The following is a 20677-nucleotide window of genomic DNA, read 5'->3' as shown; positions in this document are numbered from 1 at the left end:
ACAGGGACTCCCCATGGGCTTCAGTGTCCACATTACAATCATTACTTCAAGGCAATCCAACCAACATTTGATCAATTCGATTTTTGTCTTCAATCTTCGGCGTGTTGCAGCACTTACAGTCAAATCTCAGCATCTGCACTCAAGTCACTTTCAATCATATTGGGGAGCGAGCTGGAGTTTCAGTAGTTTGCCGTTAATCGTAACAAAGCTCTCCTACGCAGCGCCCCCTCTTCCTCCTCCTCAGAACTCTCTGGGGATGGTGACCTCCCTGGCCTGGCGCGGGCTGCCGGACATGCCCAGGGGACTGCTGCCGGTGGGGCTGTACGAGTGCGAGGGGAAGAAGGAGGGGATGTAGGGTATGGTGGCCAGCATCAGCGGGCTGCCCTGGGCGCTGTCGCCCTGGGGCAGGGAGATGATCACGTCGTCCAGGTCCCAGACGTGGAAGGCGTTGCTGTGGGAGTGCTGGAGCGGAGGAGGGTGGCTGGGGGTGATGCACTGCAGGTTGGTGTCCTTGTCTTTGTCCTCGTCGCCCGGGGGTCCGAGCATACAGTCTTCGGGAAAAGATAAGGAAAATGAATGATTATAAATGAACAGGCCCTTGTCACAGCAGATGTTTTGACGTGTGTAAATGGTTAAAAACATCTTAAACAGAACTTAATAATATTGTAAGTCCACAGTAACGCCTCACTGAAACAGACCCACAATGAATGACACTGCCTTCAGTTGTACTAACCTTTTAGGCATTCAAAATATCTGCTGTGAAAAGGGCTCAACTGCAAATGATTATTAAAATACCTGCAATCAGCGTTTTTGGCTCTTAAAAACCGGTCTCATGGAATATGATTACATTTATTTTGTTAATGTTGTTACTGTTACATTACATTGTCACATTGAGATTTGCTCATATGTCATTGTTTTGGGACGGAATCGGTCAATGGATTTTGCAATAGTCCTGCCTACTTCCTTTCTTAAAATGTATCTAGATAGGTTCATTTACATACATACGTATATAAAATAAAAACTGTACCAAACGTTAAGCTCCTTTGCAAGCCTAACATGTGTACTTAAAAATAATTATATTCATTTCCGATCTACAGCAGACCCATACCTGCTATGTCAATGGCCAGGTCCTTGATGAGGTGTCCCACTATGGCGTAGGCAACTCCGACCACCACCAGCGCGGCCATAAGCAGGTAGAGCACTGCCTTGGGCAGAGGGATGAGGTCCTTCACCACAGGCTTGTACTGCTTGAACAATGGGTCCTCCATGGAGGTGGAGTAGGGGTACGCCTGCCCTTCATCCGTGGAGTTCAAGCCTGTGATGTTGAAGCCACTCATGGCTGTAGGAACGGTGTCGTTACGAGGATTCTGGCACCGATCACTCTGCCTGAGTTTCCCTCTTTCCAGATACTGAAGACCAAAGCATGGTGATGAACCACAATTCAAACTCCAGTGTTAATTTCTGCAAGTGAAGGAAGAAAAAGTCAATATATGCAACACATTCCTAAAAAAAACAACAAATGATAATAAATGTCAATGGGAAATGTCATTATTGTTTGCACATTGCTTACCTTATTCTGGAAGGAATACCTTGTCCTTTGCATTGACTCCAAAAGTCTCTCTATCAAAAGTGTGACTCCTTTTTCTTTCTTTTTAGATGTTGAAGTTGTTGAAGTTGAAGTTGGCTGTTTGAGTTTGAGCCGCTTGTAAGCGAGTCCTGCGGCTCTTATCGCCTGTGCGCCGCTGTCTGTGGTGCTGAAATGAAAGTGTCGCTCTGTGCAGATTACACTGAACTCCCTGATCCACCCACTGGGACACACACACCACACACAACACGCCCCCTTTCCACCACACGCAATAAATCCTTACGTTGAGGGATTTCTGAGAAGTCGCTTCTTAAAAACTACAGAGAATGTTATGTTGAGATGAATGTTGTGGAAAACCCTTCTGGGTTGTAAACAGCCGTGGAAGAACAAGTATTAAAGTGGAAGACCCTTTACTAGGGTAAAGGTATAAATACTCACACAAAATAACTCTAGTTAAAAGTGAAAGTACTACATCGACATTTCTACCCAAGCACTTGTTTTTAAATGCACTTACAATAAACTGTATAATACAACATAAAGTGCCTACTGTACCTTTTCTTCTGCAGATAAGTGCCCGTGCATGTGCTGATTACAATTTAAATTAAATATAATATAGGTGGTGTCATAGTTATTTACAAGGATACGGATATAAATGAGCATTTTGATAGATCCAGTCCTTGATATATATACAGTATATATATATATATATATATATATATATATATAGTATATATACTGTATATATAAATATAAACCCATAATTTTTTCTCTTTCAGTACTCCCAACCTTCGGGATACTCTTTCATCCTTCGGGATACTCTTTTATTTAAGATTAACATATTTATTTTCAAAATGTAGTTGTGTATCGTATAATATACCTGGTCCAACAACAAACAATGCTCTTTCTGTGATATTTTAATTGTAGGCAGTATTTAATTTCATTTTGTGTAGTATTTTATTTCATTTTGTGTAACACTATTTTCCTCCATGCAGTGGAATGGACTGAGATTTAAATGATTATTTTTCAAGTCTGTTGACATTTTTGAATCATACACTTTTAATAAACTTTGACTTGAGATGAGTCCTGTGGGCTTATTTTAGAAGCATAGGGGTTTCAGGCCATACACTTGTGAAAAATCTTAAAACTAATATTAAAGATTCGGCACAAAAACGAGGGAATATTCACTCCAATTTGTTTATTTTTTCACAGGCAAATACCAGAGCTGTTTAACCTTTTTTGGTTAAATCCAAAATGTCTTTTAACCTCTCCCATATGCTGGCCTTTGCACCACAAATAGTGTAGCATTTCATAATCTCATATTTTGGTAGATTTGTGGGAAGATTAGTATTTGTTGTCCCTGTTTAATGTGTCGCATCAAAAACATGGTTTGATGTGACGGGATGATGTGCAAGTCTCTGATCTTAACAGCGCCTTTTTTCACAGAGATCATAATCCAAATGACTCTCGATGAGGAAAAGCAGTCTAATTATCTCAGTATTAGGCTGTGAAGACAGATTTTTGTGTGGCTGGTGGAGATCTGAGTGTTTTGATGTTTTGTGTGTGTGTGTGTGTGTGTGTGTATGTGTGTGTGTGCGTGCGTGCGTGAGTGCGTGCGTGCGTGTGTGTGGAGCAAAAAAATAGGGGAATGAAACATCTCTGTTTAGAATTCACTTCCATTTTCAGCTCAGTTTTACAATCACCGGACAGTGGTGACATACTGGGCCCTTTCACTTCATGAGAGACAGAGAACACCACGCTCAGCTCCTTTAACTCATCAGGGAAACAATTTGTTACACTGAGTCAAATTCGCACATGGCCCCAGCGACGACAGGCCATTGGTTGGAAAAATGGAAAAAGCAATTTCCTTATGTAAGATCATGTAGAACATGCCCGGGCATCGTGCTCGACGCGGGATTTGCCGCTTTAATTCCCCCATTTCAGAGCAGTGATGGCAGACATGCGATGAGGCAGAACGGACGTCTTTATCTGTCCAGTCTCCCCCTCCACTCCTGCCCTGATGGATTTAAAACCGCCGAACTACACCCCAGAGATTATCTGCAGAACACACTGTACGCTCTGGGTTCAATATTCCTTGTTCTGGAGATGAAATGGCTGAAGGAAGAGAGGGATGAGTGTAGAGAAAGGGAATGTGTGTGATATAAGAGGGGAAAGACTATCTAGTGTGTGTGTTTATTGATATACACACACCGTTTAACATGCACGGTTGGGCAGTGAACGTGGGTCTACATTTGCCTTCACAATCCCAAAACACCTGATTCCGCCCTTGTTGTAATGTTACGCAACCTGTGTAACAACAATTCATCTTGTAATATTATTTTGCAAGTCTCTAAGCATAAAGCATTATCCTCATTGTCGGGAATTCGCGTTCTTAATCTCCAAACTTAGGATGCTTATATTTAGCCCCTCTAGTGTTTCAGAGAAGGCACAGTTGAGGACGCAGAGGGAGCAGATATCACCTGGGGCTCTGCCAGAACTTAATGCCAAGCTTCCCCTGGTTCTGATGGACCTGACTGTAACACAACACCACATCGCACCGCTCTGACCCAGACGCTGCGACAAAGTCAGCGGTTTCACACAACATAAAATGGTTGGTCTGTTAGTGTGGAGCTGGTCTGTGTAGAGCAGCTATTTAAAACCACAGCATTAAAACCACTGACGGGTGAAGTGAATAACATTGATCATCTTGTTTCAATGGCACCAGTCAAGGGGTGGGATATATTAAGGCAGCAAGTGAACAGTCAGTTCTTGAAGTTGATGTGTTGGAAGCAGGAAAAATGGCCAAGCGTAAGGATCTGAGCGACTTTGACAAGGTCCAAGTTGTGATGGCTAGACGACTGGGTCAGAGCATCTCCAAAATGACAGGTCTTGTTGGGTGTTACCGGTATGCAGTGGTTAGTACCTACCAAAAGTGGTCCAAGGAAGGACAACCGGGGAACCGGCGACGGGGTCATGGACGCCCATGGGCTCATTGCTGGTCCGATTCGACACAAGAGCTACTGCAGCACAAATTGTTGAAAAAGTTGCTGCTATGATAGAAAGGTGTCAGAACACACAGTGCATCACAGCTTGCTGCGTATGGGGCTGTGTTGCTGGAGACAGTGAGTGTCCATGCTGACTCCTGTCCACCGCTGAAAGCGCCTACAATGGGCATTTGGCTGGAACTGGACCATGGAGCAATGGAAGAAGCCGACCTGGTATGATGACTTACGTTTTCTTCTTTCTTTTATTCTTTATTGTTTATCTTCGGTTTGTATTTAGGTCATTTTCGTTGTACATTGCCTATCTTTTATCTTCACATTCATATCCAGCTTTTCTGTATATTGCCAATTCCTTCAGGTGAGGTAGAGACAACTCTCTTGATTATGTGTGTAATACATTAAGCAAATTAAATCATATCAAATCAAATCATATCAAATGTGGATGAATCATTTCCAGTCAAATTTAAATCCCTCCGTCTCATGTTATGTTTATAGTTCCATTGGCGCTTGGTAAGAGCAATTACTAATAACAAATTCAAGGTTATTTCTTTACCCCCAAAAGGTCAGCACATAGGAAGCTTTAACATGATGCAAATTTAGTTAAATTAAAAAAAAAATAATATGCTAGTAATATAATATAATGGAAGATGCAAATGTAATGAAGACATTTAAATGTAATAAATAAACTAATAAACAAACAATATTAATAAACAAACAATATAATATTTTAGTAATATAAGATGCTCATTTAGTTAAATGATATGCTTGTAATATAATATAATAATATAAGATGCTCATTTGGTTACCTAATAAATAAAAAATATGCCAGTAATGTAATAATATAAGATGCTGATTTAGTTAAATAAAACTATAAATACAAAAATAAATTGGAACGTACAGTAGTACTGGTTAAGGTGAGGCGTTAAGAGTGTTCAAGTGTTCATTTTTTTTATAGCAAACATTATTAAGAACTGAACCAAGATCGTCGTTTAAGAGCTCTAAAAATATTTTAAACTGTTTTGTTTGTATCATGATTTACAGTAATTGTATATTGAATATTTCCCTGAATTACCTCAGATAATTTACCCTGAATTATTAATTATAATACTTTATTTAATCTCACTTTATTTTATCTTACTTTATTTAATCTCCCCTTATGTTATTTTATCATATCCTACCCTAACGTACATTAGCTTCTTTGACCCCAGACGAGTTGGACGAGCACGTCCTCATCTTTCAACAGAATTTTGGTAAGAAACCAAAACAACGTGAGGGCAAACGAATTTTTAAAATTCTCAAAACGTTTTTTGTTTTGTTTTGGGTTTTTTTTTTCCCAAAAAAACTTTACCGAAGTTACATGATACGGCCGCGGTAAGCTTACCTTAACCACCTTTTTAAAAAGGGAGTTTGTAAAGTTCGCTACGCTAGGAAGCTAACGCTAACCGCTCCCCGCTGAGTCACGACGGCCGCAGGTGCCGCATTTGGGAACGCTGGTACTAATAACGGCTGCGAATAATGACACTTCACAGAAAAAGACCGGTTTCTCTGCACCATGGAGCGGTGTTTCACCGGGAAACCTGCACCGAGCTACCAGTCCACTCCCAAACCCGGACACCGTGTTCTGCTGGACCCTGCGGAGGTAAACTGGATATAATATACACTAGATACACTGTTCACGGTGGTGGAAGAAGTACCCAGATCCTCTACTGAAGTAAAAGTACAAATACCCTGTAGAAAATGACTATCAAAAGTGAAAGTACCACATAAATATCCAAACACTTGCTCTTAAACGCACATAAAGTATTAAAAGTACTTGTATGCGGTAGAACAGAGGCTAAAGTACGACATAAAGTACCACTATCCATTTTTTTCACATGCATATCCTGATTACATTCAACCAAAAAAATTGTGGTAGTGTCATTTACAAATATAAATACAAAAGTTCACAGACGTGTGTGTGTGTGTGTGTGTGTGTGTGTGTGTGTGTGTGTGTGTGTGTGTGTGTGTGTGTGTGTGTGTGTGTGTGTGTGTGTGTGTTAGGACCCTTCTTCCACAGTGCAGGGCGTCATGGAGCAGAGTGTCTCAGCAGAGGATTCGCTGTCCTTTGTGACCCTCGATGGCGCTCGTGTGCAGCAGAGGTTTTGGTTTTGTTTCTAAATTTGAGAGCGAGACACTTGGATCCTGGAAGGATCCTTTTATTATCGTGATTATGTGATTTATTCCCAAATATAGTGGTTGACCATTGTTGGCCACTCGTGGTATATTTTCCGTACTTACAATCTTTTGGCATTAGCTCAATGAAATGTCCCACGAGTCAAGACGAGATGGATACGTTTTTCCTCTGCTTTTCTCGCTGAAAGTGCCGACTCTGGGGTGATGCTGAACATCTCCAGCATCACCGAGAGAGATGAGGCTCGGGCGGAGGCTCGTGCGGAGGCCTCTGAGGCGGAGGACGCCATGATGGCCTGTGTGACCAAGATGGATGACATCGAAAGGAAACCCCAGGACCTGATCCACAGGATCAACCACAGCCGCGCCGCGGACCAAGGAATCTTCAGCGGCTTCGAGAACGAAATACTGAGTGAGGTAATGTTGCGTTACCCATGAGGACACGGCTGAAATATTGACATTAGTGGCCAAGATGGAGCTTCTAGATATAAATAATCTCACGTATAGTACAGTAGGACTGGCGGATAATTCTAAATGATCATTTATACTTAAGATAAGATAAAACATACTTTATTAATCCAAAAAGGGAAACTCCAGCGTTGCAGCAGCAATGACATACATGACAAAACACATCTTTTACAAAAATACACACAATGAGGTAGGCTTTTTTTTGAATGAATTACTGTGTGTGTGTGTGTGTGTGTGTGTGTGTGTGTGTGTGTGTGTGTGTGTGTGTGTGTGTGTGTGTGTGTGTGTGTGTGTGTGTGTGTGTGTGTGTGTGTGTGTGTGTGTGTGTGTGTGTGTGTGTGTGTGTGTGACCACGTTCCAAACTGCAAATAATGCAAATGATATTTTACTCTGATTTTCCTAAATAGTCGATGCAAATGACAGCCAGTATAATTTTCAAGGCATCAACCGTTAGGGAATAATTCAAATGTTATTGAACAAACCTCCCAATGATAACAGTATTTTTTTCAAAAATAAAAACTCAAAATGCACTGTTCCAAATTATTATGCACAAGAGAGTTTCAAAACATTTAATAGGTTGTAAAGAACTGAAAATGGTCATTGTTGAATTTGCAGCATTAGGTCATATTTACTGAAAGCAAAAGCTATTTCAATCCAAAACATCTTAACAGGCCCAGTTCCATGTTAACATCGGACCCCTTCTTTGATGTCACCTTCACAATTCTTGCATCCATTGAACTTGTGAGTTTTAGGAGAGTTTCTGCTTGAATTTCTTTGCAGGATGTCAGAATAGCCTCCCAGAGCTGCTGTTTTGATGCAAACTGCCTCCCATCCAGGGTTGCACGGCACTCATCAGTAAACAAGACTGTTTGAAAATTAGTCTTCATGAATTTCTGGGCCCACTGCAACCATTTCTGCTTGTGAGCATTGGTAAGGGTTGGCCCAATAGTAGGTTTATGCACAACTGCAAACCTCTGGAGGCTCCTACACCTTGAGGTTCGTGGGACTCCAGAGGCACCAGCAGCTTCAAATACCTGTTTGCTGCTTTGTAATGGCATTTTAGCAGCTGCTCTCTTAATCCGATGAATTTGTCTGGCAGAAACCTTCCTCATTATGCCTTTATCTGCACAAACCCGTCTGTGCTCTGAATCAGCCACAAATCTCTTCACAGTACGATGATCAAGCTTAAGTTTTTATGAAATATCTAATGTTTTCATACCTTGTCCAAGGCATTGCACTATTTGACGCTTTTCAGCAGCAGAGAGATCCTTTTTCTTTCTCATATTGCTTGAAACCTGTGGCCTGCTTAATAATGTGGAACGTCCTTCTTAAGTAGTTTTCCTTTAATTGGGCTCACCTGGCAAACTAATTATCACAGGTATATGAGATTGATTTCAGTGATCCAAAGAGCCCTGAGACACAATACCATCCATGAGTTTAATTGAAAAACAAAAAATTAAATGTTTATGACACTTAAATCCAATTTGCATAATCATTTGGAACACTGTGTGTGTGTGTGTGTGTGTGTGTGTGTGTGTGTGTGTGTGTGTGTGTGTGTGTGTGTGTGTGTGTGTGTGTGTGTGTGTGTGTGTGTGTGTGTGTGTGTGTGTGTGTGTGTGTGTCCCACCATAGCAAAAGCCGCCATCTCGTGCATTTCTAAAATCACCAGGCGCAGCCAAATTAGTTGAAAAAACCTTTCTTGAAGGAAAATTAGATTTCTCTAGATTCGTGTTCCTTTTTTTTTTTTTTTTTTTTTACCTCTCAACGTATTTTTAAAACCGAGTTTTATTTATAAATAGTAGAAAAATGTTAAACCTTGGAGTTAAATATTCCCGTTAGATTACATGAGGAAACAAAGTTCTCTTAACAACGTTGATCGCTCGTTTACTTTAAAGCAACTGTTCAGGTGAAGATCATTCATTCATATTCCATGTGATGTGAAGCCACAGTGTGAAACCGTTTTGATAGAATTCAATGTTTAAATCGTACCACTTTTACACACATTGCATTGTTGTGAAATGGCGAAGAAGAAGAACTCATCGCGTAACGCACCTACGTCACTTCCGTAAACAGACGGTTAAAGCGCAGCACAGGGGTGTTTCAGTCTCACTTGTCTGTGAAACTTTCTTCTCTGTGTCGTTATGGATTACGCAGAGTGGTTGGCGGAAGCTCTGAATCATATTTCGGACCTTAATCTGACCAGTGCGATAGATCCAAGTCAGTGTTAGCAGCGCGTACTGGACTTCATTTTCCGCGATGATAGTTTTCCGACGCGACGCAGAGAATGACAGCGCTGCTGAATCTGATATTATTCCAGACTTGGAGAACATTTCAAACAGCGGATTTCAAACTTAATGTGACGATGAAACGGAATATTCATCGTTGGTCTCCACCGGAGGAGACCGTCGAAACGTCCATTGTTGTTGCAACGGAAGAAGTCGATGACGTGAACTATACTTTACTATATGAAAATAAATTGAATTTAACTTAGAGCAAGTTACAGGTTTAAAGTGGAACATAAATGTAAAATGTGCCTTGTGCATTGCCATTCAGAGGAGGAGTTTCCTCTCCTGGCACAGTGGGGTCATTGAAGGTGGCTATTGCCGTGGGCAGGAATGACCTCCTGTAGCGGCCCTTATTGCAGCGGAGCTGAAGGAGCCTCTGGCTGAAGACATTCTGTTGTGTGACCAGTAGGTTGTGCAGGGGATGTGCAGTGTTGTCCATTATGCTGAGCAGCAGACGGATCATCCAGACATCCAGACGGATGTAAATGTGGTTTTATTTTTCCCATTCATAAGCAGATGTACTGTACATATGTATGTCATCGCTCATGAAAATAACTTGCGTCACGTCCAAAACACACACTACACGGTAATAATGTGTGACCGCACCAGGTGAGCGGGGTGTGTGAGCAGGTGAAGGAGCAGATGTTTTCCACCTACCAGGAGCACAACCGTGCGATGGAGGCCAGTCTGCAGGAGCTGTCCCAGGTGCTGGAGCAGAGCGACCGGCTGGGTGACGAGCTGCAGGGGACCAGCTACACCCTGTCAATCATCAACACGGGGCTCCTGGGGACCTCGGGGCTGTGAGGGGCCGGCGGAGGCCAGGTTGGAGTTCACTTGGTTATTTGAGGTTCTAGACTCTAGAGTAGTGGATCGGCTGAAATCTTAGTTCACTCATTCCCCTTTTACAGCTTTATATATTGTGGATTTCTCAGATCAGCCATTTGATTCTTAGTGTATGTTATGGTTAATGTTTCTCTACAAAAGGTTTGTTACAGCTTCAACGGCTGCCATAATGTAAAATCTGACCTTATTTTTTGCATTCATTAAAAACTGTTTGCATTTGTTAGTAGCTGTTGTGTATTTGTCGTCTCGAATAATAGAAAATCTCAAACTGTGGGTCCCGGCCCCCTGGGTGGGTGTCTTAATGTTTTCTGAAAAGGCAACAAAAATAAGGATTTCTTTATTTTATTTTAAATTTTTCACAAAATACTTTTTTTAATTTTTTATAATTCTCTCAGTTTAATTACTCAGTCGATGCACAACCAGGAACTTTTCAGTAGGCTACATTTTCCATAAGAGACCGAGAGACAGTGCACACCTGTGTGTGCAGGTAGAGCTGCACGGAGCGTCCCTGTAACCATAACGACTGACTGTCCCGCTCCTATCCCAGTTTGACAGCACAGGAAAAGGAGAGAGAGAGAGAGAGAGAGAGAGAGAGAGAGAGAGAGAGAGAGAGAGAGAGAGAGAGAGAGAGAGAGAGAGAGAGAGAGAGAGAGAGAGAGAGAGAGAGAGAGAGAGAGAGAGAGAGAGAGAGAGAGAGAGAGAGAGAGAGAGAAAGAAAATTGGTCAAAATGAGGGACTGTCCTGCACATATCAGGATGTTTGGTCACCCATCGAGCGATATGGATGATAATGGCGTGGAAAGTTACATCAGCCAGACCTGCCAGCCTTTGTAAATATTGTAACCTGTGTAAATATCTTGAGTACCACAATAGTGTAACAGGGAGTCTCCCTGGTGTACGTCCGTATGTGCAGCTGTCCTATCACGCTCACGTGATAGCACAGCTGCACATACGGACTATTGCAATTTACAGTTACAACAATAGTGACATTGTGGATTTTGACACTGTTTATTGTTCATTATTCACTATGGAACAATAAATAATAGAGCATGAAACTGTCGCCGAGTTCCAATAAAATTGATCATGGGAAGGTCACCAAGTATCAGTATAATTCAACCTGTAACTCTCACTGAGTTTTAGTAGGACCCAACATATAACTAACGTGGAAATGTCCAGTTAAAACTTCCAATGAAACTTTCACTTTCAGTGCAAATTCCACACATACATACACATACACTTATATGGTACTTTGCTAATAAATTGCAATCATTTCAAAAAGATAAACAAATAAAAGAGACACGTCATCTGCTCACTTTCGTTCACTGGAAGTCTTCCTTGACTTCGTGCGCCAAACCAATCTAACCAAATCGAACAATTCGTTTTACTGATTGACTCGTCAAGAATCGAGTCAAAAAAAAAAAGAGTCAAACTTTTCGTCACGAGTGGAGCTCCGCTGTGAGAGTCGTAGATACGCAGTCTGCACAATGTTAGAATATTGTCAGACCATAAATAATCTATCTCATCTTCTTTGCCTTGAAGTACCTCCAAACAGCCTACGTTTTCTTTCTTTTTCTCCTTTTTGAGCGTCAACTACGTAACTACATTACGTTGGTATCGGGTTAGATGGAGCATTTTTACAAGTAGAGTACATGAGCACAGTATCTGGCGTGTAAATTTGACATGGCATCTCACGTTTTATATGTTAACGTTACGGTCACATTTTTGTGCGTTATCATTATTCTCCCACTTTCCCATTTTACCTGACAATGCAGCATAACACCTTGGTGGGTAATAAAGTGCCGCTGCGCTCAGTGCGCTGCGTATCAGCGGATGTTGAGTAAGAGGAGAGAACCACAGGTGGTAGCATCTGGTCCAATCCCAGGGATGTGGTTTAAATACCCAAGAATTGCGTCGTTGGTTCACAAAATGCGTGCAGGTTGGCCGGTCTGATAACAGCTCATGAAATATAATGTTGAATATATCAAAAACGAAAGCGGCACAAATTATTCTTGCCGCACAAATTGGCACGATTGGCAATGATTTTATTCTAATTCTAATCACATGGGGTGCAAAATCTACGGAGGTTTGCAAGTGTACTTAACTGCTGCATTTCGGTCGAACATCGACGAGTCGGAATGACACAGGGTTGCGAGACTTCCTTTTTTTTTTTTTTTTTATAAGGGGTCGCCAGCCCAAAAAATGGCTTGGAATAGACCATCACATCAGCTTTGGTGACACTTTCAATGATTCATGCATGATATTGTGGTCAAACAATGAAATTGAGCATTAAGTAATGAACCCATCAACTAAAGAATGGGCGGCACTAAGATATGCAATACAAGGTTGGAGTGCATTCAACATGGGTAGATGCTGGTAGAATATAAGCCATTGTAATACTTCCAAACAATAAATACACTCAACTAAAACGTCAATAAGAATTATTTATTAAAGGCTATGATCGACAACCTTGACCTTTGACAAACCATGCACGTGCGGAAAATATTACAGTGCAAACAGCATTCAAGACCTTTACAGTTCCAAGGGATCAGCGTATAAAATATTTAACCAAATTAAAGTGAGCAGAATTGGACAATAGATCATTAAGGCGAGTTCCAACCAGCTTCATTTTGCTTTCAGGATTTTTTATTTTTTATTTTTTTTAATTTACACAAAATGCTTTATTGTGTATGATCAATAACACCAGATGATAAGTATGGAAGGAATTAAAACAAATCTTTAATATACCTTTACTGTATTTTGACCACACGGAAACTGTTCATGCTGTTCACCAACGTCAATGAGCAATGCTATTTTGTTCAGCTGGTTGATTTGCAATTACAGATTTTACAGAAAGTAAACCACTTCCAAGGGGGAAACGGGAACCGAGAGTAGAAAAATAGCCCTTTGAGTTGGAAGACCAACTAAAAAGAATTACTCTTTTCTGTGATAAACATCCTGTTTTAATTTAAAATAAGATTTCTTTCAAAATGCATGTCTACACGTGAGCGAGAGAAACCACAGTATTGTTTCACTAAATGCAAAACAAATCTGGTAATGACTTGCGCCTTTATCACAAAGCTGCGGGGAGGTGGATGGATTTTAACGGCTTGTATCATATATCATGTACGAACAGTAGTTACAAGGTGGATTTATTTATTTGCCCACGGTGAAGGACTGCAATCCAGTAATGGCTCTGCCCAGGATCAGGGCGTGGATATCATGCGTACCTGGGGAAGAGATTATTACAGCATCAGTCGGTGGGAAGAGGAACAACACATGTGAATGAGTTTTGATCGCTCTAATCGTCTACGCAAAAACAAATTCACGCACACGTCATTTTGGAAAATGTATAGATTTTGGCTTGCACTACGCAAATTTTGAAACCAATAAATAAACAACATAAAACCTTGATAAGGTTTTTGCCGTTTCAAGCTCAGCTGACTTTATTGATGCCAATAGCCCCGGTTACACTCCAACTGATAATGAATACTCAATTTAGTACAAATTCATCAAAGCAGCTACTATTTAGGTTGGTGTCTTTGAAAGAGCAGTACTGGCATCTGATTTTCAAGCGTTCGTTTTAACTCAGCAAGACCAAAATAATGAGTGCAATGTTGCCACACACTGGCAGAAAGATCTACTGCGCCTTCACTGCGTTTGCGTCCCGGCAGCGAAGCTTTCAGAGTTCTCACCTTCGTACGTGTTGACGGCCTCCAGGTTCATGACGTGGCGGATGACGTGGTACTCGTCTGAGATGCCGTTTCCTCCCAGCATGTCTCTGGCCTGCCGGACGATGTCTAGGGCTTTGCCACAGCTGTTTCTCTTCAGCATGGAAATCATCTCTGGCGCTGCTCTGTGACAGTGAAAAAGATTATAATGAAGATGGGACATGGAAGAGAAGGGATCCTGACGCCCACTGCGATTCGATTTGGAGATAGTTTGGCTGATGGTGATCTTGCCTGGCTGGAGCCTACACGGCGATGAGGGGATGCAGGTGTATCGCAGGTTCAACAATTAACAGAATAATCTTTCTGAGCTGAAAGGTCAGAACATCTTCACCTGTTGGTGTGTTTCTTGCTTGGAGAAAATATGGAAGAGAAAACCTTGACCGTAAAGCAAGGGTCCACAAACTATTTTGCAAAGCGAACATATCACTCACAAAAAAAAATACCGGCACACTGCCACACTACTTGACATCTTTGGAGTTCCGCCACCTCCCACTCCAAAGACAAGCTCCCCATCTGTTCCGCCGTGTGACAAATACAATTGTATGTACTGTATTGTCTCGCCCTATTACCTAACAAATATACTTAAAAGAACTAACGTTACATTGGTCATTGTTTTTTTTGTCCCTCCCGCCTTTCCCTGCATAGTGTGGCCCCATGGAATTGTGAAGGTCATTAACCTTGCCCTTGGGTTAAAAACTTTGGGGACCCCTGATGTGAAGGGATGGGGGCTTTATGGTGCGGATGGTTGGATTGACAGGCCATATGCTGTGTCAGCAATACGAGTGCTTCCAAGTTCCTAGGTTGTGTACGCAACACAATGGTATATAAACCTAGTCACTCTCTGTTTTGCTGATTGTTCATTTCATCATATATGTATTTTTGAATATGATTGGCAATTATTAAATATACTTTAGAGTCTCCCAATTTTGTGTTAAGCCAGGTTCAATTATCCCCATCAGAAGTATTACTCGCATTAGTATTTACTTCTTTTCGTCGATGAGTCTACCCAGCTGCAGACAAGACTGAAGGCCAATGGTGATCTCCGTCAGCATGTCGGCCATCTTCTTCTGCATCAGCTGGTTCCTGGCCAGTGGCACTCCAAACTGTATTCTGGTTTCAATAGTAAAAAAAAACAAAAAAAATGTTTTAAATGTGTGGATAGATAGATAGATAGATTAGGGTTGACAGATATTACATCGCTGTGGCCAGACCGGTATTTCTTACATTTAAAAAGCCTTGAGCACACCAGCAAAACAGGCTGGTGTAAAAAAAGAAGGTATTTACCTTGACAAGGAATGTCTGACCACTATTGTGAAACAAAACCAGCACAGTCCACGGAGGGTTTCTCACCTGTCCAGTGTGTACTGCCGTGCGGCGTGGAAGCAGAACTCTGCGGCTCCCAGGGCGCCCCACGCAATGCCGTACCGAGCGTTGTTCAAGCACCCGAAGGGTCCCTGGAACCAAACCGGCCGTTACAATACATAACTAAGACAAACATAATTCCAGCTTTCTTTCGCGTAAATTAGTGGTGGCCAAATTGCTTTTAACATTGGGCCATGTTGTGTTTCCTTGGCAGGCCACAGTATAAAGATCATATTAAATAACAATTTATAAAAAACTATAAAATCGCTACTACTTGCACCACGTGTCCCAAATTGGTACAAAGCTTGATATTTCATCAACCTGCTTGACCAATATGATCAAAGAAAATCATATATAAAGGCTTAATTAATTAATACATATACAAACTTAAATAGAAACAAATTTTATCTTAAGTGGGGTCATTGTTGACCTGACATATACATTCTAGGGGGGTCAGTTCAATGCATTCTAGGGTTAAATATATATTTTATTAAAAAAAATAATAATAATCAAATACATTTTGTTTTAGGAGTTTATTTTGAATTTATAGTTTGTGATTTTCTGTTTATCATAAATTTGCCACCAATGCTGTAAACGCTATGTAAATAATTAGGTGCTCTTGTCATTTTTGTGAAGAGCAGCGATGGCATCTCGCAGTGGTGCTTGGTTTACCCACTCACCCCTAGGCCGGAGATTTTGGGCAGAAGGTTTTCCTCGGGCACCTCCACCTCGTCCATCACGATCATGCCGGTGGCGGAGGCCCTCAGGGAGAACTTTCCCTCGATCTTGGGCGTGGAGAATCCCTTCATGCTGCGCTCCAGGATGAAGCCGCGCACCTTGCCGTCCTCGCATTTGGCCCAGACAACGGCTATGTCGGCTTCCGGGGAGTTGGTGATCCTGCAGGATGGAGAGAAGAAGAAAACAACTGTTTAGGGAGAAGATGGGTCGGTGGATGCGCTTCTAATGCCCAGTAAACGGAGAGCAAGAGCGTGACTTAGTTTTAGAGTTCACAAACGCCCAGGCTGGATGAGTGCCAAATCCAGGGTTTAATAGACAGGCAGCATTTAAATATCCAATCATTCCTGCCTCCAATCCAATCCAATTATGGGTGTTACAATTAGTGTTGTTATTAGTGGTACTGACACAGGAAGTGTCAGCACCTATGGACATTTGCTTATTATTATTTTTACATATGGAGGGCACCACCATGTGGCCGAGTCAGTCTTACACAACGGCATGTTGTTTACAAGTCCTATCACTTCCTGTGTGACCTTGAAGGCCGTTTAAAAGCAAGCCTTCAAATTCAGTGGGAAAAAAGAAGCATAAAAGCAAGATCATTATACACCCTGGGCATTGTGGACAAGTCCACAAACATGATAAAAAAATGACACCTCTCCATAACAAGTGTCAAAACTTGAACTGGTGTTGAAAACACTTGGCCTGCGTGGCACGGTACTGGTGTTTCCCACTGTGTTAAAAATGATCATGTTGACATTTGATTGATCGACCCCAAATGGATACCTCTAGTCCTATTAGTCCGTACATGTGTTTTGATAAACACTTTATATACCCGGCCTTGGAATACCTGAATGAGGGGAATCTAAGCACGGACACAGATGGCGTATCAGTTATGCCGTAACAAAATCGCATATTCCGAAGGATTTTTTCACATATCGAACGCGGATTCAAAAGAAGATCAGAAATTATTACAAAAGCATTCCGCTGTAATACAAGCCGCTAGTTAATTATAGGGGAGCATCAAATTTGGAAGCCATCGTTCATTTATTTTAGCTAGTTTAATATTTGTCCATATTATGCAATTCTACCAACACACACTCACCAGGTCTTTGAGCCAGTGAGAGAGTATGTGCGGCTGGAAGGATTGTACTTGGCCCTGGTTTCCATGCCGCCTGGATCGCTGCCGTGGTTGGGCTCCGTCAGGCCGAAGCAGCCCAGGATCTCCCCACGCGCTACAGGGGCGCGACAACAGAGTTACAGCACTGTCAAGACAAGCGACACACCTGAAAGAAGCGTCCTCTGTAAGCGGAGATGCATTCGCGCTCGGTCTCCTGGGACAGGAAGAGCACCTAGCCTGGGAAGGTATTTCTCCTTCTGCTCCTCTGTTCCGTAGGCATTGATGGGATGCATGACCAGTGAGGACTGCACGCTCATGACCGAGCGGTAGCCGCTGTCCACTCTCTCCACCTCCCTGGCAATCAGGCCGTACGCCACATAGCTGGTTCCAGCGCAGCCGTAGCCTTTGGATCAGACAGAGGAGGGAGGTTATTAGCGATGGTGAAAACCAAATGCGGATGAAATCAAGTCTGTCTGTGAATCTGTTGATGTGTGTGGGTTTAAGTTCAACTGCTTCTGGCGGAACCGGCACATTATGGGATTCTCCAAAAATAATCAATGCACTCTGTGCAAATGACCAAAGTCCAGTGGAGAGGTTCAGTCGTTTTGTAATATGTGTGTATTTAAAACTGAATAAGCTTTTGTGATGGCCATAGTAAAAAAACGATCTACCGTTGATTTTATTTGAATTTCACAAAAGGAGTCTCATGAACAGCGGAACACATACGATCATTGATCCAGGCATTTTTCAAAGCACACGGTGGATCTCTGAAGTGTTTATGAAGTCACCTTTGATGGTTGGACCCAGAACACCCAGCTCTCCCATCTCCGACACAATCTCTCTGTGGAAGACTGAGGGAAAGAAACTAGACTGTCAATCGGCCAATCGCGGCAAAACTTCATCCGATTTAAAGTCTCAGCTAATGGCCCGACAGAGCTCATGGACGATTGTCGCTCTCTAACCGTCTCCTACCTTCGTTTCTATTTGCCATCAGGATGCGGGGCATGAGTTTGTCCTGGCAGTAGGTGCGGAAGGAGTCTCGGATCATGATCTCCTCCTCCGTCAGCTGGCTCTCGAGCTCCAGAGCGTCGCGCCAGTTAAATTGGTTCTCGGCTGCAACAATTGTATTTGAAGGACAATTAGACTATTTACAAAGTGTTATTAGCTGTGTTCCCATTGTGTGCTTTACTTAAAAATACAGTTCAGGAGGCTGACTATGGAGGCGGGTGATTTGTGTCAAAACGTACGTGCTTTCTGCTTGTGCTCAGTCTTCCCTGCAACTGTGAAAACACAATAGAGGAAAAAGTCCAGGCATCGGTAAAGGTCCAATTGTGCCAGGGTGACACACACACACACACACACACACACACACACACACATCTATGACATGTAAATTGCAAAACGCAACATAACAGTATCTGCCTAGAAGTGTCCATTGCTTGCAGTTTAGGGATCAGATTACACCGAATACCATGTCTAGCAGGTGCTGCAGTTCCCTGTGCCCTGGATGCTGAGATGATGATACATTTCTGGGGGTTCACCAACAGGCGACACACAGCGCTTCTCAATGCCATGGTAGGGATTATTCTAAAAAGACAGAACATAAAAATGGAGATACTTTTTCAACATTCCCATCACATCCAATATCGCAAGTCGGCTAAATCATGTGACCGAGCCATTCCATAAATCTCACAACTGTGCCACATATCACTGACAACAGCCAGTTACGGAACAATTACAACAGTCTTGGATATTAAAAGCGATCATGCCAGTTGGGAGTTCGAACACGAGTCAAACTAGTCCTCGCATCGTTTTGGTGCACATACATACCATGCAATGCAGTATTAGCAATTTACTACACGAATTAAAAATCTCAGATGAAAACGCAATGGAAACTGGTTCGAGGGAACTTTCCCCACTGCTGTTGACATCCACATCAGAATAACACTCCCAAGTGTCAGGTTTAGGTCCTACTTCCCCCCCCCAGACTATCCACAAAGTGATCTTATCTCAATATTTACACCCCAGGAAAATATTTTATCGGCTGATTATGGAACCAACACATAAATCATTCACATAAATAGCATCGCAACTAATACAAAAAACCCTACTGAAATTACGAGTTGGGAGGTCAAAACAAAGCATTTGAAATCATCAGACATATAAACGATCAGTATACTGTATATAGCCAATTTCATGTTGACACCCACTAAGCATGCTCTACTACACACCCGAAGTGTTTATATACTGTATGTATGTATGTAGGTTTTAGTTATAAGTGCGTATAAAGTTGTGGAAAGTCGTAGTGTGTTACGTGGTGCTGAGCGGCAGGCATGCTACCTAGCCTGCGTTAGGTAACTTAACTCGGGGTTACATTTGCTATCTTCTTGGAGGTCATCTACGTGCCATTAATGAGACAATGACGCGACACGAGTTAAAAAAAACAACCCCAACGTATTTTAAAACATTTACATTTTGACAGGCGGTGTGTAACAACTACCTACGATCAGCGGTGGAGCAACCCCGACGCCTCTGCTTTCCCTCGGAGCCTCCGCCAGGTCGACGAAGCGGCGACGTCCGGACAGTCAAGCGACGAGCGCCACGTGGTGACGTCATTACGCAATTGCGTAAAGGGACTGGTAAGTAACAGACGCCATTTCTCGTGCTGCGCGCCCGGTCCCCGCCATGGCCACCGAGCGGCGCCTTCAGTCGGATCGGGTTGGTCGGAAACGGTATTTTCCGGGAACCGGGTCGCACGGACGTTTGCCATGGTGGGTTGTGTCGCGGAGGAAACCGTTTCGATGTCCGTCCCGTCACCGTCATCACTCATCATGGCCGCTTCGGCCGCCGCCGCGCGGTCGCGGAAGACGTTTGTGATTGGTGGCCGAGCGGGGGCGCGGCTACGGCTCGTGTCGCTTTCCCGAAATAAACATGTCATTGCACGGTTACAAGGGTTACACTGGAAGAGCGATTTCCACATGGAATTATTAACAACAAATAATTAAATACACCATTAATGACATGTTCCATAGAAACATTCCGATTATGAATTATTATAAATCATAAAATTAAAAATATATATATTCAAATATTCAATTTTAGCCGTTTTTACAATACTGCTAGGGCATTTAATCAATTTTTATTTCATAATAAAACTCAGTATTTCAGTATAAGGCTTCGTCTCCAAATTATAATCTTTTGAGATACATACTTCCAAATTCTGGCTTACACATCCCTTAATTGTGGACAAATGTTACACATGTAGGGCTTTAAAATTTGAAAGATAAATTGCAATACAGTCACCTTTTTAAAATACACTTATCAGGGTGGGTGGCAAACGTTTGATTTATGTTTAACAGTTACTTATTCGTTAATAGTCGCATT

At 42.2% G+C, this 20677-nt stretch overlaps 2 protein-coding genes across 4 annotated transcripts; one reads left to right on the top strand and one right to left on the bottom strand.

Annotated features, from left to right (window-relative positions):
* Window positions 1–4332: 4332 nt before the first annotated feature.
* Window positions 4333–10572, top strand: LOC307237106 (synaptonemal complex central element protein 2-like). 2 transcript variants are annotated; one of them, XM_080009734.1, is made up of 4 exons: window positions 4333–4800; window positions 6114–6223; window positions 6625–7170; window positions 10167–10572. In XM_080009734.1, the coding sequence occupies exons 3-4, from the start codon at window positions 6961–6963 to the stop codon at window positions 10308–10310; spliced, it is 354 nt and encodes a 117-aa protein (XP_079865860.1). In that variant the 5' UTR covers window positions 4333–4800; window positions 6114–6223; window positions 6625–6960; the 3' UTR covers window positions 10311–10572. The 2 variants fall into 2 exon arrangements, with proteins under 2 accessions (XP_079865860.1, XP_079865859.1); XM_080009733.1 differs by having other exon boundaries at window positions 10116–10572.
* Window positions 10573–12776: 2204 nt separating this feature from the next.
* On the bottom strand, window positions 12777–19924 carry LOC307236387 (glutaryl-CoA dehydrogenase, mitochondrial-like). Of its 2 annotated transcripts, none has more exons than XM_080008790.1 (12): window positions 19794–19924; window positions 18765–18880; window positions 18541–18573; window positions 18266–18406; window positions 18082–18144; window positions 17526–17696; window positions 17279–17408; window positions 16119–16335; window positions 15427–15530; window positions 15061–15186; window positions 14041–14201; window positions 12777–13575 (listed from the first exon to the last, which is right to left on the bottom strand). In XM_080008790.1, the coding sequence occupies exons 1-12, from the start codon at window positions 19907–19909 to the stop codon at window positions 13502–13504; spliced, it is 1452 nt and encodes a 483-aa protein (XP_079864916.1). In that variant the 5' UTR covers window positions 19910–19924; the 3' UTR covers window positions 12777–13501. The 2 variants fall into 2 exon arrangements, with proteins under 2 accessions (XP_079864916.1, XP_079864917.1); XM_080008791.1 differs by having other exon boundaries at window positions 19798–19875.
* Window positions 19925–20677: the final 753 nt, after the last annotated feature.

Source organism: Zeus faber (assembly GCF_960531495.2).
Source record: "Zeus faber genome assembly, chromosome: 11".
Classification (NCBI taxonomy): Eukaryota; Metazoa; Chordata; class Actinopteri; order Zeiformes; family Zeidae; genus Zeus; species Zeus faber.
Note: the sequence above shows the minus strand (reverse complement) of the source record. Positions and strands in the feature narration are given on the sequence as shown.

Excerpts from the sequence above, each read along its gene's own strand:
- LOC307237106 (XM_080009733.1), top strand. The coding sequence starts at position 6,961 with ATGCTGAACATCTCCAGCATCACCGAGAGAGATGAGGCTCGGGCGGAG. Across the intron at positions 7,171-10,115 it reads AGAACGAAATACTGAGTGAG|GTGAGCGGGGTGTGTGAGCA; the intron begins GTAATGTTGCGT and ends TGACCGCACCAG.
- LOC307236387 (XM_080008790.1), bottom strand. The coding sequence starts at position 19,909 with ATGACGTCACCACGTGGCGCTCGTCGCTTGACTGTCCGGACGTCGCCG. Across the intron at positions 17,697-18,081 it reads TCTGGGTCCAACCATCAAAG|GCTACGGCTGCGCTGGAACC; the intron begins GTGACTTCATAA and ends TCTGATCCAAAG. Across the intron at positions 15,531-16,118 it reads CCAAAATCTCCGGCCTAGGG|GGACCCTTCGGGTGCTTGAA; the intron begins GTGAGTGGGTAA and ends GTTTGGTTCCAG.